The sequence below is a fragment of the Oryzias latipes genome, chromosome 16, assembly GCF_002234675.1.
Source record: "Oryzias latipes chromosome 16, ASM223467v1".
Classification (NCBI taxonomy): Eukaryota; Metazoa; Chordata; class Actinopteri; order Beloniformes; family Adrianichthyidae; genus Oryzias; species Oryzias latipes.
In genome coordinates, this window is record NC_019874.2 from 31,814,971 (window position 1) to 31,830,532 (window position 15,562).

Genomic DNA, 15,562 nt, shown 5'->3' on the forward strand with positions numbered 1-15,562 from the left:
GAAAAAGCAGAGAGGAGGAAGTCAGAGCCTCGGAGGTGTGACCCGACTTCCTGAACTGGATTCCTGTCCATCGGATGTGAGGACAGGCGGGAATCATTTAAATCCTGAATGAAACTTTATTGACAGAGAACTTTACGACGCCATCAAGAGGTCAAAGTGCTTTACAACAAGAAGAAAAGAGAAACTGCAAATTAAAAACAACAATTTAAAGCACCAGCAGGAATGAAAATCAGGCTTAAATGAGGGAAATATTGTTTTTCTGTAAACAAACCTCAAACTCTGACTAGATGGTGGGTTGAACGTGACAGACACAGCTTCAGTTTTCCTCTGAACGTAAACATCCACACGACTCCTCACAGATTTTTCTCCTGTCTTTAATCTCTAAGATTTCCTGGTTTTGTGGTTTTTGGCGTTAAGTCTGTAGGTTTTTCTACAATTTACTGAGAAATGTTCAGAAAAGTGTAAGAAAAGAACAAGCGAATAGAAAATGACGACAAATGTAAAGAAAATAGTTAAACATGAAGATTCGGTGTTTGAAAAATGTATTTTACATGGAAGCAAAAAAAAGGTACCAATATATTCATCTACATAACCTACAAATGAAAAAAGTCACAAGTTTTCTAAGTTTCATGGTGAATAATCTGATTGTTTTCTAATTTTGTTCCTTTTATTTGTGGGAACAAAGGAAATTTAAGCTGGGAGAGGCGCCGTATGGCTTTGCTGCCCACCCCCTTTGCCCCGCCCTCAGTGAGGAAGGGGCAAAGGGGGTGGGCAGCAAAGACAGATGCCCTCATTCTCCCCTTCTGCCCCTGCCCCCCCTCAGATGTGCATGTGACTAATTAATGGGAAAAAAAACTCTGATGTTGGTTTTATCGCCATAGCAACTATTTGATGTTCTTGTCACCTGAGCGAGACAGACAGGTCGATGTCGTTTTGAGGAGAATGGGCAGAAGTACATTTTTGGATTTCCTTAGCAACAGAGATTTTGTGAACCACTTTGGCACATGGTTATAATGTATGTTATATTGTATCGTTAAGCGTGAGCCAACCATTTATCATTTAGCAACTGGGAAACGCCTCTTTTGAGAGCTCGCCCCTCTAACGCCGTTCAAAATCTACAAACTACAGAGCAACACTTTTTCCAGAGGAGCGTCCCACGATGCTCGAGGAGTTAGGAGGCGATAGATCCAAGTCTCTAGGAGTCTACATCTGTAGAAGGCGCCAAAGGAGATTTTTTTTGAAAATTCAAGATCTTTTCGGGAGGTGAAAGGTCAACAAAACTGGTTGTGGTCATAGACTTAACTTGGTGGTGTGTGTGTGTGTGTGTGTGTGTGTGTGAAATTTGATAAAGTTGTCTTTTTCCCATGCTGTGGGAAAATGTGAAAATCAACAAATTTCTCAGTTTCTAAGCCGTAGGTCCAGTGGCCATCCCATAATACTTTAAAGTTGCCTTGGATATACCCGACACGTGTGTTTTCGTTTTGTTAATGGATTTTGAAAAATTATTTTCTTTCTGACCTCTTTCGTTTTTTTGATGGTTTCTCCCGCTGTGATGTCATCATCATTGGAGGGGGGAGGGGGAGGAGGGGGTGAAATCTTTGCTCACAGATGCAGTCAGACAGAAACAGTGAGAAAAGCATCAGGTCCTTCGGTGAAGGACTTTGTGCAGAACGTCAGGAGAACATCAGTCCTGCAGGATCCAATACCGGATCAGGAAGAGCAGAACTCCATGTGGAACCGGCGTTCTGCCCCGTTGACCCTGTACTCCTGCTCTCTTCCAGGACGGCCACCCCGACATGCTGCAGGGGGCGCTAGAGGTCGGAGGTCGCGTCCTCCTGCTGGACCTGCAGAAGAACCAGTGAGTTTCCCTCCTCAGCAGGTGAAGCAGCCGCGACCTTCACTGACCTCACCTGTGTTCTCGCTCCACAGTCGCCTGCTCCCCAAACCCCCCAACGTCTTCCTCTACCTCCCCAACGGCACCGGGGTGTCGGTGCCCGCTGACCCCGTGGTGAGTCGCTGCACGCCTGCGCCCCTCCTCTTCCAGCTGTGGCTGATCATGTGTCCTCCGCAGACTCACTGCTATTACCACGGCAACGTGCGAGGTTTCCCGCAGTCCAGGGTTGCTGTGAGCACCTGTTCCGGTCTACGGTCAGTACCCCCCCACCTGACCCCTCATCAGTCCTCTTGACCTCTGACCCCGTACTGTGTCTGAATTCCCGCCCTAACCCTTAACTGCTAAAAAACTAGATAGTGGCTCTACTGTTTGTAGTGACCTGAAGTTTAAAAACATTTGGACGCCACGCTCACTGACAACGGCGGATATGACGTCATCGACTTCACAAAGTTAAAATCTCATCAGTATGAGCGTTTAACAACGATTATTTATGATCCACTGTCTTCTGAAGATGAAAACATTGATGGTTTATCAAAAAAATACATTTAAATACATGTTTTTGGCAACAATTGTTCAGACGCAATGCATTGTGGTCTATATTCACCGATCTGGTGAGCATGGATGCACTCTGGTTTTTCAGAGACTTCTGGGAAATTTCTAGGGCTCTGGATTTTAGAATTGTAGATTCAGACACACTAGAACATGGAGAACGCAATATATAGAGCACTATGTAGGGGTTAGGGTGGGAGGCTCTGATTTATTTAGTTTTTTATCAAAATACTCAGACCCTTTTAGACATTTATTTTAAAAAGTTGGTGTTTTCTCGTAAACATGTTTGTTCTTACAGCTTGTTTAGGTCATTTCCAACTACGGCGGTTAAATGTTTTTATATTTATGCTCCTAAATGACTGTTCAGCAGGTAATGCGATGTTTTTCTTGGTTCTCTTGGTGCAGAATTTGTTCAGAAGCATCCTGAGCGGTTTTGATTCTTCAGCTTCTTTTTAGCAGATAAATCAGCTGAATCCCAAACTCTGCTTCAGTTCAGGAACGTGGCATAGAAGCTGAACGAGGCCTGAAGAGCTGAAGGAAGCCGCAAACATCCAGGGTTTACGGTCCGAATCCCTCTGCTGCAGTGAAACATTATGTTGGGATGTGAAGAGAATATTTAGACCAAGATTCAGATTCTGTTTCTGACAGAAGGCCTGAACACAGCAAACGTCTTTCAGTGAACTGACTTATAGGTTCTTCTGTGATCAAACCGTGTTTGATCACAGAAGAACCTTTAAGTCACTTCATATACAGACTCTGTTGTTGCGTCTTTCAGTCAAGCCTGCAGTTTGAAGCCAGTGGGCCGAATCAGACGACGGATGCGTTCTGAGTCATCGTTTCCTACCATCTGCTGACAGCTGTGGAACCGCTGCGTTTCAGAAACCAGCCTCCTCAGTGTCAGGAGCCGACCTGGAAGCCCTCGCTCAGGTCCAGAGTTCAGGGTTTACAGGTTCTGAGCGGTTTTCAGGCTAATGACACGAGCGATTTCAATGTTCCTCTGCAGATCCAGTTGATCCCATTCATGTGGAGCAACCTGTGACCCTGAGAGATTATTGGATTCGGTGCTGTGGCTGTGAACCAAGCCGGTCACGCTTTAGATTTCAGCCTTTCTCAAACTTAGACGTCTATTTCTAGAACGAGACATAAATATGCCATAAATATGAGAAAATCGCGTCTAAATCCAAGAGTTTGGCAGAGATTCTCGGCTCAGTGGTTGTTTTTTTTACGGTTTAGAGCTTCTTGGAGATCTTTTAGACGTTTGCACACGAGGCCTCCGCCCCTCACGGGCTCAGGAGGGAGGAACCCCCTCCTCTCTGAGAGGAACCTGTGTTCCATGCGAACATCGTCTGAGGGCCGCTCCTCCAGATGAGAAAAGCCTAAAGCAGAAATCATCAAATCTGAAAGATCCTTCCAAAGGGACCAACTCTGCTGAAGGTCCACTGTTAGAAATGACGAATGAACCTATCAGAAGGTAGTTTGTGTGGACGTCCTTACGCATCACGTGTGTGTGCAGCATTGGTGCTCCAGTACTCACACCTTACCACTAGGGTGTGGTGGAAGGACGAAATCCTTACAAGTACTTCCTGATACACTTACCACACTCACAACAATGGGACGTTCCATTTTAATGGCTTCCCTTAAGGTGGCCGTACGAGCCTCGCCTTAAGATGCCGCCGCTCCTCTCTCCACGGACCGGACAGCCCAAAAACCCTCAGAACCTGTACAGAACCCCCCTTTACGTGTGCATGTGACTGATGTGAAAACATCTAACGGCGCGTTCCAGTGGCCTCTGTGTTTGGTGTTAAAAAACACAAGTCTTGTGCATCTGTTGGATGTTAAATGGAAACATTCACCTCAGTACAAACACGGCTCAAATCAAATTCACGTGCAGAAACGTTTTACTGAACTGCTTTTATCACTTAGCTTGGCTTTAGTTTCCAGAGATCTAAAAGATCAACTCTGAAGAGTGAAGTTACCATAAAGTTCCATAAACCAGTTACAGCTCTGGACGTGGAGATACAGTTCAGCCTCTGCAGATGGGAATCCTTTCCCTCAGGTCTGGAGTAAAGAACTGACAGAAGCTCCCCTAAATCCTGGTTTGATCCAGAGCTGGTTTCCTCTGATGGTCCTCATGGTTCTGCAGGTGTAAAAGTCTAGTTCAGACCAAACAACAGAACCTCCAGGGAACCTGAGAATCCACCAAAACGCTGTCAGCGTGCAGATGGAGGCGAATATCCAAACTCATCTTCTTGTGTGACTTCTCCTCCAGGGGAGTCATCGCTCTGAACTCCTCCCTGAGCTTTGAGGTGGAGCCTCAGGACCTCCGCCTGCAGGGGGACAAAGGAAAGGAGGAGGGAAGCGGAAGTGGTGCAGGAGGCGATGAAGGGGAGGTCCACCTGCTTTTCTCCACCGACCTCCTGGAGACCTCCAGCTCCAGAGTTTGTGGCGTATCTCACACTGCTGGCCCCCCCATCCACACCCCCCCACACACACGGCGGGTGAGACAGACTTCACTCAGAAACACAACATTCTTATGACCTAAAGACTGCAGAACAGAGAAGGTTAACGAGCTTTCTCTGGTTCTTTAACGTTCTACGAACATACCAGCACCAGTTCTGGTGTTCCTCAAGGTTCTGGACTTAGACCAGTGTGGTTTGTTCTGGACTTCAAAGGCTGCAAATGAGATTATTAGAGGAACTGTTGCATTATGGGAGCTCATTGGGAGGATCTTATAGATGCTCTAAAACGTAAAGCTGCGTTAACCCCAAACGTGATTTACGCGGCACGAGCGTCCAGTTTCAACGTTAAGTCACTGTGCAGAACGATCAGAGGCCCTGCGGCGCGTTTTGAGCGTCTGGTGGGGTGATCGGGGGGGGGGGTCCAGTGTGGTTGTCTGTGTGGTTTCAGGCTGCACAGCAAACAGTTATGATTTTTGACAAAATCAGAGAATCATGAACCTTTTGCTGCGCAAGTTCAAATATCTGAACTTTGGCGAAGAAAAGGCGTCGCGTCAACCAATCAAACACTCGGCTTTGGCCCGTGGCGTGATGATGTGATCAGCAGATAGTTCAAAACCAACATGGAGGAGGACCTGGTCGTCCTGTTCCTACACTTTATGATATTTTTCATATTTTATCGAGAAGAAAATAAAAAATTCCTTTAGTTTTATTGTTTTATTATTTATTATTCTTTTTATTGACAGCAGGTCGTCCAACTGGGTCACAGAGATACAGGAGTACGGCTGAAAGCGTCCGTCATTCAGACGTAGCATGATGTCATGAGAGGAGGGATTCCTGGTGTTTTAGTAGAACTCTTTAAAAAATACCTGATCTCTAAACATCATCCATGTCTGTAAATGAGAAAAACAGTCGATGCTTCCATGCAGCCATGAGGCTGCAGACTCGTGACAGTAGCTCCTCCCACACAGCGTTTAGTTTCTAAACATGTTTTTGGACAAACGTTTGGTGTGAACGCAGCTTTAGACTCTAAAATAATGTAAAAGCAGAAAATGATTCGTTCACTCGCTACGAGTAAAGAGGTGACCCCCCCCTGTGTTTGTTTGTTTGCTCCGCCTACAGACGAAGAGGGACATCCTGACTGAGACCAAGTACATTGAACTGGTGCTGGTGGCCGATCATCAGGAGGTCAGTAATTCTGAGGAAACGGGACTGAAACCACCATTGGATGTACGTCTGCCCAGAGGCCGGTTGGTTGGTTTGCTGTGATCGATCAGTTCTGGCCTCAGACACGGTTTGATAAACCGGAGGATTTTCACATGAGAAGAACTTAGGGCACAAAAAACCCGCTGCCATTTCTGACCTTGTTCTTGGCCGTTGGTTAACGTGTTTGTAAGGTTCCTCACTCTGCTCCTGAATACAGTCGCTCAGTTATCTTTGGGCTCCTTCAATTCATGGCAGCCATGAAACGCCATGACGGACGCTAGAATGAGGCCGTACGTTCAGCAGAATCTCATCATGCTCCACAGTTCCTGAATTACCAGAAGAACAACAAAACCATCATCTACCGCATGCTGGACGTGGCCAACCAGGTGGACTGGGTGAGACCTCTGATGAGCTTCAGCTGTTGGTCCAGAACCAACCAGCAGAACCAAACAGCCTCTCCTCCTCCAGTTCTACCGTCCTCTGAATGTGCGGGTGGCGCTGACCGGCCTGGAGATCTGGAGTGACCGGGATAAGATCCGGGTGGAGAAGAGCGCCACGGACACGCTCAACAACTTCCTGGATTGGAGAACGCGAGACCTGCTGCCGCGCCTTCGCCATGACAACGCCCAGCTGGTCATGTGAGCCTTCGATCGAGCAAACATTCGGGCCCGAACCCGCTGGGACGCCGGGCCATGGTTTCTCTGTGCTTCACAGGGGGGAGTCCTTTGACGGGACCACGGTGGGGATGGCGTCCCAGTCCTCCATGTGCTCCAGAGACCGCTCCGGAGGCGTCAACGTGGTGAGTCAGCAGCTCGCTATGGATCCTGAGGAGGAGCACACAACGACCCCCCCATTACAAATACATGATCAGCTGACCCCCACCCCTGGTGCCATGGAGCCTCTTCTGTCGGATCCAGACTCTGTCAGTTTCTGTGGAACATCAAAGACAGACGGGTCTAAACCTGCTCTCTACCCCCCTCCCCTCTTAGGACCACCTGGTCAGCGTTCTGGGCGTGGCCTCAACAATCGCCCATGAGCTCGGTCATAATCTGGGAATGAGACACGACACCGCTGAGCGGCGCTGCTCCTGTCAGAATGAGCCGCGCCTGGGGGGCTGCATCATGGAACCGTCTACCGGGTCAGTACCACACGGTTCCACCCAGGATCTGCAACAACAGTTTGCAGAGCCAGGCTGTCAGTTCAAACCTCAGTTCCAGAACCTGACCCCGCCCCCTCTGTGACCTCAGGTTCCTGCCCGGTCAGCAGTTCAGCAGCTGCAGCATCACAGACCTGACCCTCAGTCTGCAGCACGGCGGCGGCATGTGTCTGTTCAACGTCCCGCAGCCGGACCAGCTGCTGGGAGGACCTCGCTGTGGAAACCTGTACGTGGAGAAAGGGGAGGAGTGTGACTGCGGCCTGCTGCAGGTACCCGTCACCGTAACCTGTTCACCGGCACAACTCGTTCACCCGATCTGCTGCTGGTTCTAGGATGTCGTGATGTCCTCCTGAAACAGGAGCAGCAGAAAGGAAAATGCTGAACCACATCTGAATCTGGGATCAGCAGAAGCAAAAACTGTTTAATGCGGTTAACGCTTCTGTGCTCTGATTGGTCAGGAGTGTGAGGACCCCTGCTGCAACGCCTCCACCTGTCAGCTGGTTCCTGGAGCTCAGTGCTCCTCTGATGGTATCTGCTGCCAGAACTGTAAGGTCAGACAGAACCCCTCCCTCCTCACATTGGACCCGGGTTTCCTGTCAGTCCACACCTGAACCGAGTCCTCTCCTCCCTTCAGCTGCGACCGGCCGGATCGATGTGTCGCGGGCCGCTCGGAGACTGCGACCTGCCCGAGTTTTGCACAGGCTCCTCCCCCCACTGTCCCCCCAACGTCTTCCTCCAGAACGGCGAAGTCTGCGAGAACAGCACCTCCTACTGCTACGAAGGAGTCTGCGCCAACATGGACACGCAGTGCCAGATGCTGTGGGGGCCCAGTAAGAATTTAGACTGTTTCAGCATTTTTACTGCTTTTGTCATTTTATTTACCGAATCATGAATATTTTTTCGGAGTTATTCTAACAGGAGGGTCTCCGTTATTCTTGTCTCCAGTTGTTGTCAATTTTCTCGCTGTGAACATTTGAATGACGTTGAGCCAAAACCAGCTTTTGTTGTTGGGGTTTGATTCCTCAGATGCCACCAGTGCTCCAGCTGTTTGTTTCTCATCTGTGAACAAACAGGGGAACAAATATGGAAACTGTGGTCAGCTGGCCAACGGCTCCTACATCCCCTGTGGAAACGCGTAAGTACGCCTGGCGAAGACTCCAAAATGGCAGATCTGCGCTCAAACGGCCCCCTCTGTCCTGCCGGACCAGACATCTCATTCCCGCTGTGCTTGCTGTTGCCACAGAGACGTTCACTGCGGCAGAATCCAGTGTCAGGGCGGCAGGGAGCGCCCCCTGCTGGGCAGCAACGCGCAGATCCTCACCACTACCGTGCGCTTCAACGACAGCGACCTGACCTGCAGAGGGACCTTCTTCCACCTGGGTGACGACGTGTCCGACCCCGCCACTGTGGCCCAGGGCACAGCCTGCGGGCCCGGAAAGGTCAGACAGCGCCCTCTGCAGGCTTGGAGGAGAGCCTACGTATAAAATATTTTAGTTTACACCCCCCCTTTTATTACACATTCAATCTGTTGAGTTTAGCAGCTTCTTCAAATGACATTTTTTAACAAAAATTAGGGCTTAAAGTTTAGACTATAGACTATAGTTTAGACTTTAAATATGACTTTTAGAGCGGTTTTCTACATTTTTTTGTTTCGTCTCACAGGCTTGCTTAAACCATAAGTGTCGTGAGGTGTCCATGTTTGGCGTGGACGAATGTCGCAGGAAGTGTAACGGTCACGGGGTTAGTGAAGCATTTTTCTGTATGAACAAACATGGTTTCTTTGTTTATAACTTTAAATTAAAGCGGGTTTTTATATTGTTGGACTTTAAAAAGTTTCTTTTCTTCATGTTTTTTACAGTTCCACAGGTGTCAGACATTTGACTGGACGTCCTCTTTTTGTGTTTCAGGTGTGCAACAGTAATAAAAACTGTCACTGCGATGTGGGCTGGGCCCCTCCTGACTGCAGGTACTCGGGTCATGGCGGCAGCGTGGACAGCGGTCCCGCCAGAGCTGCTGGAGGTGCTTCCATCTTAAACTCTGCAGTTTCTCTCAGGTGGTCTTCCCTCTCTCTCAGAGTAAAAACTCCTGCTTCTGTGTTCAGGGTCGGATCCAGTCCGAGTCGCCCTGCTGGTCATCTTTTTCTTCATCCTCCCTGTGGTCCTCCTCTTCCTCGCTCTTCGCTATCCCCGTTTCCGCCGGGCGCTCTGCTGTCTGGGACCAAGCAGCCCCTTCCACAAGGCTCGGCAGCACAACCGGTAACACTCCTACTGTGTTTGTTTATGGTCATTCTGGGGACCTCAGCTGGATTACTCACCATGGTTTGGGGACCTTCTGGTTATGCAGGACCAAACTTCAGACGTCTGGATTTAAAGAGGTTTTTATGAACATCCAGACTGGTTTGGGATTTGAAAGCGGTTAAATCTAAAAACCTGGTCCTGCAGCAGAAGCAGGTTCACCTGGTGAACCCTGATGCTCTTTGACACTTCTGATTAAGTTCTCTTAAACTTTTAACTTGCTTTACCTGCTGATAATTCTGGGAAAGAGTTCTGGTTCATGGTAAGCAGCGCCACCTAGTGGAAAAATAAAGTCATAACAAGCTTCATTTAATGTTATCTTTGGGTCATGTGGCATACGCACTGACCTGGAGGGGAAACATTTGGCGATTCACACCAAACTCTGTTACAGAACAACAAAAGCTGGTCAGTTTCTCCAAGTTCTTTGATTACAAAAGGAAAATTAAAAAATAGAAATGGAAAAAACTTTCAGGTTCTTACACTAACTGCAGACTTCATATTTTCTCCAAAAAGCGAAACCTCGGGGTGTGGAAGAGCCTCCTCCTCCTCGTGGTGGTTACTAGGCTCCTCCGACACTCCATTGGGATCATCACAGAGTGGTTGTGTTCTAGCAGGAACATTATGTGGAAAAACAACTATCAGGGTAAAATGTTAAAAAATTTAGTTGAAAATTATGACTGAAAACTAACTTAACTTTTATTACATCTTTTAGAAAAAACAGCTGCAACTTGCAGCTTTTTCTGCCACAATTATCACATGGAGAAACTGTCCATCAATACAGACTATGAGTTTCTCCTTTTTTAATTTTTGGATGCTGGTGAGCCGCAGGATTTTTTTCAAGGTTAAAGTGTGCCGTGGCTCAAAAAAGGTTGAAAAACACTGATCTCGGCTGTCTGTCAGTCCTTCATTTCCTTTTAAAGTGTCTTTAAAAATGTAACAAAAATATGACCCCAAAAGGATTATATGTTCATGTTGTTGTATATATTATTTATCTGTTTTATTTTTGTTCTTCTGGTTTGATGTTCTTTTTTGTGGCTGTTCCAGTGATTTCTGCCATTCGGTGGAGAATTGGACATGATTAGTTTTGTTTCTGCTCACTAATGTGTTCAAGTGCCTGGAAATGGAAAAAAAAATCTCCTTGAATGACAAATTACCTAAACCCCTTAAAACGGGCGCAGAGAAGCAAACTCCATTGTTTGTCAAAGGAGTCTTTTTTTTTATTTCTGCACCTTTTCTGAATATTCCCTCAATAATACATCTTTAGTCTGACATTCTTATATACACAGTAATCCCCCGCCCATTCGCGGTTTAATATTCGCGCCCCGCCCATTCACGGGTGGCCGCAGATGACGTGACGTCACAAGCGTGAGGCGCAGAACAGCGCTCATTCCGCGAATTTTGAAAAACGATTTAATCTGTACTTTACTGTAAAGAATTGTTTAGGCGTTTAAGATGCCATCCAAACGCCCCGCATCATCTCCAGCTTCTGGGAATGAACCCAAACGGCAGACAAAGGTTCTGACTCTGCAGAGTCTCTGGCTCTGGGAGTTTTAAAACAGCGTCAATTATTTGCGGATTTTCGTTATTCGCGGGGGGGCGAGGAACGTAACCCCCGCAAATACGGGGGGATTACTGTATATGCTTGCTAAACATGTTACCCGTTTGGCTCACAGCGACATTAAGAAGATCTTGAAAGATTTCAACTTTAGTGTTCCAGATCTGTAGACGACCTGCAGTGACCCATGATTCTGAAGGCAAGCGACGCCCCACTTGGAATCTGACATATCGTTACAATAATTATAGCCTTTTCAAATTTGCTGAGGACTTGCTGAAAATTGGAACCTGGTTCTGTTTGACAGTTTGGACAGAACCTGGTTTGGAATGTTTCAATCTGTGACCTCAGATCTGGACCAGATCCAGATGGTTTGTTTGACAGATGCAGGACTAATCCTTAATCCAGGCGACAGGGGACACAAAAGAAAGACGCAGAAGTAACCATTAAAGGGCAGAGTTGATGCTGGTGACAATTTACTGACTTCAGGGACACCTGAAGCCTTTTGGAGCTCCTAAAGGCCTGAACAAACTAAACCTTTCTCTACCAATGATGCAGTGTTGCTGACAGTGAGATGTGGGATTTGGAGTTTGACCCCGCCCACGTCTCCAGGTACTGCTGGACCTCCCCGCTCTGTGGTCCCTGTAGAGAGCTGTGGTTGGGCCTGAGGAGGCTCATGCCTGTGGGGAAAAAGCCTCTCAGGACTTAAAGATGCAGCTGTTTGTTCTCATCCTCACGTCTGGAAGTTCTTCTCCGTTTGGGAGAAGTGAGGGTCTCTAATCCAGTTTTAGGTGCAGCTTTAAGTCCCAACCACTGAGTTTCAAATCCAGATCATCAGTGTTTTTCTTACAAAGGTGTTTGATGTAGAACTGGGCAACAGATCAGTTTCTATGCTGTAGTTTCTGTTGGGTTTTTCTGCAGTTGTTGACCTTTAACCCGGGGGAGCTTCATGTCAATGAACATGTGACTGTGCCCAGCCCTACACCAATGTGTGTGTTGTATTGTGTGAGTGCAGTGTCTGTTTTAGCTGCTGTGTTTTAAAGACTAAAATTAGGTCAAGGATCATGTCATGTGACCAAAAACCTGTTTTCTTTTCCCACTGATGTGACCTTTTCAAAAACTCCTCCAGAACTCCGGTAACAGAGCGAACCGATGGCAGGAATGGAGAGCAGGTCCGACCGCTCAGATACCACCTGAACCCGCCGCCTGACATACCTCTGACTCCGCCCCAAAAAGAGGTAACGGCCATCAATGCGTGTTACGACCAAATGTCTACTTTGAACAGAAAGCGAGGAGGATCAGTGGCAGAATGAAGGCATCGGACGCTGTTGGTTACCCAGAAACCCACTCTTCCTGCCGTCTCATTAACTCACCTCCTGCATGTCTCACTCCTCTGCTTCCTGTCTTGTATCAGGCCAATGACAGACCGGCCCCTCCTAATAAGCCCCTCCCTCCTGACCCCGCTCTAACCCCTCCATCAAAGGTAACGCCACCTGAGCAGCTGAAAACTCAGCTTTCATTTGTGTTCATGCTGTTCGGACGCCTGCATCTGAATGTCTGAGTGCTGTAGTTTGTTGTGTTGTTGTTGTGCATCATGTGTGTCAATCATGCAGCATTAAAAAAAAACTGGAGGCGGAGCTTCATGTCATTAACTTTGACAAATGTAAACTCAAATCTTTTGACCACACTTAAAAAAACTGGATTTTAATCAAATCAGTACGACAGATTTTATAAACGCTTGGAGATGTTTTCTGTTTTATCCCTAAAAAATCTGAGGGAGGGTGCAGTTCTCAATGGTTGCCAGCAGGGGAGCTGTTGTCCTACTAAAGATAAACACCAGAATTACTCAAGGATTTACAAACATGTTGATTTAAATAGTTAGGGTATCAGCCGTCCTCATTTGCTGGCATATGAAGGATCACAGAGGGTTTGATTTGTTTTAATTGTCTTAAAGTTCACGAAAGCAAAACAACACGTGTGTTTTTACAAAGAAAATGTCTTTGCAGCACAACAGAACCAAAGTATTTTAACATTTTTATCTTCTCAACAAAATCCATCAGAAACTCTGATACCAGTGATGACAGAGATAATAGTTTGTATAGTGATAATGGTGATAGTAGTGATCACAGTGATCATAGTGTGTTCAGTTCCTGCAGGCGTTCCTCAACTGTTAAACGGCGCCTTTCACCTTGATGGTCGTCACCACAACATGGCTGCTCTTCCTTCTCACTGACTGCTCTTTTTCTCACTCTTATTCATGCATCAGTCGGTTAAACCGCGACCGGCCCCCCCCAGCAAGCCTCTGCCCCCTGACCCCCCCTCCCCCAGCCACCAGGTACGGCCGTGTTTGGGTGTGGTGGTTGTAGCGGTCCTCTGGCGTAGCAGCCGGAGGGAAACGTTCAGACGTTTGTTTGAGTCTCACTGTTCTGCACAAAGCTCAGATGAAAGCTTCTTCTGTCTGCTCTGCTTCCTCCTGACCGCTGCTCCTCTTCCTCTTCTTCTGCCTCACTAACCTTCAGGGGCGGGCAAGTCGACCGGCTCCGCCCAGCAAGCCGCTCCCCCCTGACCCAGTTTCAGCTGAACAGGTATGGCGCCCTGCTGCTGAGGCCGGATCAGAGCAGATGATTGTATTGATCGATCAGATGTGTGATTGATCTGTGATGGAGGCAGAAGGAGGATGATGATGATGATGATGAACGTTTGACAGCAGCGGCTTCAGACCAGCTGATCAGCTGTTTATTGATGGATTGCCGTATTGATCTGACGGATCGTCTCTGTTCCTCTGGAATAACCTTCAGATGTTCTCGTCCCTCGCAGGTCTCTGTTCCTCTCAAACCTGTTGTGCCCCCAAAGCCCCGCCTTCCAGCCCCACCCACCAACCCCCAGCTGCCGGCCCACCCGGGCCTCCCGCCCCACCTGGGGTACGCTTCCCATGGAGCTGTGGCCCCGGCCCCGGGGCCCAGCAGGTATGGCCGAACAATGTTTCAAATAATATATAACTATGTTTACTAAAATCGTTTTTAAAGAAAAACAAAAGCACTAAACGTTTTCTCCATTTTATTGTTTTTAGCCGTTTTCTTTGGTATTTTATTTAGTTTTTGTAATTTTTCAAATGTTTCATGACACATGGGATTTTTTCACATCAAATGTTGCCGCTGTAAATCAGAGAAGTTTAAAAACATCCGTTTACATCTGAAACGCATAAGAATTTATGTTCTGCACGGTTTATGTTCTTTCCAGAATAAGAGCGTGCTCACAGCGGCGTCTTCAGCTCACGCGTGATCTGGAAGAAGCTGAAGTTCTTCTGACTTCAGTCACGACCATCGACTGTATTAGAGAGCTGGACTGAGCGACGTCATCCAATGAAAATGGTTTATCCCGTCTCCAACCGAATAAAGTCAGTTCAGTCAGTTTTTTCACGCCACCATGGATGCTGTTCCTGTTTGGACCGCCGGGGGGGAGGGGTCACTCAGTCCAGTTCTCTGATGCAGTCGATGGTCATGATCTGGGATTCTCAGGATCGACTTGGTTCCGGTTCAGCCTCGTGTTCCTGAGTCCTCAGCCGGTCAGAGAGCAGAACTTCCTGTTGTTGAGTCAAAGAGTGAATCACCGATAAACGGCCGCCGTTCCCTCGGATCAGTGACTTTTCATCCACCAGAGTGAACAAACGCCTCTGTGAATAAACCACTTTCTGTGTCCTGTGTGTTCATTCATGCTTTGTATGTTCGTTCCAAAATTAAAGCCTTTTTAAGAAACTGCGTTTCCGTGGAAACTGAGCCACTGACCTGTCTCTCTTTGCAGACGACCTCCTCTTCGTCCAAGTCGACCCCCGGCCCCTCCCAAAGCCGAGTCCCCCGTCTGACGGTGAGTGTGGACCCTTTTGGGGACTGGACGCCATGGAGACAAAGAGGAAGAGGAGGATTTTCTATGTTTTGCAGTCAGTTGTTGGATTGAATCCTTCATCAAGTCAGACTGTAAATAAACAGACTGTCAGTGCCTTGCTCAGCAGCTCCTGCGCAGAGACTGCACACATTGCTGCTTCCAGGGGCTCCAGTGCGCCCCCTGCTGACAGCCTAGTGCCTTTTTCAAGGACGCCTGAACAAAATCAAACTTGCCTACAGACGAAGCTCGGGTTCCTGTTCGGGCTGTGGCGCCCCCGATGGCGGCAGGAGAGAGAGTCCTGTGGGAGCATCTGTCAGGCAAACGCAGCGTCATCGTCCTCACAGAGCAGAGGTTTGTGGGAAGGCTTCAGCCAACCAAAAGACTTCCTGAAGGTGGGAATGTGATCAGAATCCCGTCACATTTAGCACCGCAGTCAAAAATGTGGTGGAGAGGAAGTCGAGACGTTTGGAGGAACGAGTCCAAATAAAGCCGATCTTTCAACGTTAAAACTGAAATGTTTGGTTTATTTAAAATAAAAGAAATGAAGACAAACGAGAGAAAAGGTTTCAATCA

At 47.6% G+C, this 15,562-nt stretch overlaps 1 protein-coding gene across 7 annotated transcripts in view; it reads left to right on the plus strand.

Annotated features, from left to right (window-relative positions):
- adam15 (ADAM metallopeptidase domain 15) overlaps positions 1–15,498 on the plus strand; it is a 22,933-nt gene extending 7,435 nt beyond the window's left edge. For 3 of the 7 annotated variants that reach the window (XM_023964487.1, XM_023964483.1, XM_023964486.1), the window contains 23 exons: positions 1,782–1,858; positions 1,930–2,008; positions 2,072–2,148; positions 4,713–4,941; positions 6,022–6,087; positions 6,429–6,500; positions 6,574–6,743; positions 6,820–6,904; positions 7,095–7,243; positions 7,353–7,530; positions 7,720–7,812; positions 7,896–8,091; positions 8,288–8,396; positions 8,505–8,700; positions 8,924–9,001; positions 9,169–9,280; positions 9,363–9,516; positions 12,237–12,345; positions 12,522–12,590; positions 13,374–13,442; positions 13,627–13,692; positions 13,925–14,073; positions 14,909–15,498. In XM_023964487.1, the coding sequence (XP_023820255.1) occupies positions 1,782–1,858; positions 1,930–2,008; positions 2,072–2,148; positions 4,713–4,941; positions 6,022–6,087; positions 6,429–6,500; positions 6,574–6,743; positions 6,820–6,904; positions 7,095–7,243; positions 7,353–7,530; positions 7,720–7,812; positions 7,896–8,091; positions 8,288–8,396; positions 8,505–8,700; positions 8,924–9,001; positions 9,169–9,280; positions 9,363–9,516; positions 12,237–12,345; positions 12,522–12,590; positions 13,374–13,442; positions 13,627–13,692; positions 13,925–14,073; positions 14,909–14,969 (2,643 nt within the window). In that variant the 3' untranslated portion in view covers positions 14,970–15,498. The remainder of the gene's footprint in view (positions 1–1,781; positions 1,859–1,929; positions 2,009–2,071; positions 2,149–4,712; positions 4,942–6,021; positions 6,088–6,428; positions 6,501–6,573; positions 6,744–6,819; positions 6,905–7,094; positions 7,244–7,352; positions 7,531–7,719; positions 7,813–7,895; positions 8,092–8,287; positions 8,397–8,504; positions 8,701–8,923; positions 9,002–9,168; positions 9,281–9,362; positions 9,517–12,236; positions 12,346–12,521; positions 12,591–13,373; positions 13,443–13,626; positions 13,693–13,924; positions 14,074–14,908) is intronic. The other 4 variants (XM_023964484.1, XM_020710520.2, XM_023964485.1 and 1 more) reach the window with 4 other exon arrangements.
- Positions 15,499–15,562: the final 64 nt, after the last annotated feature.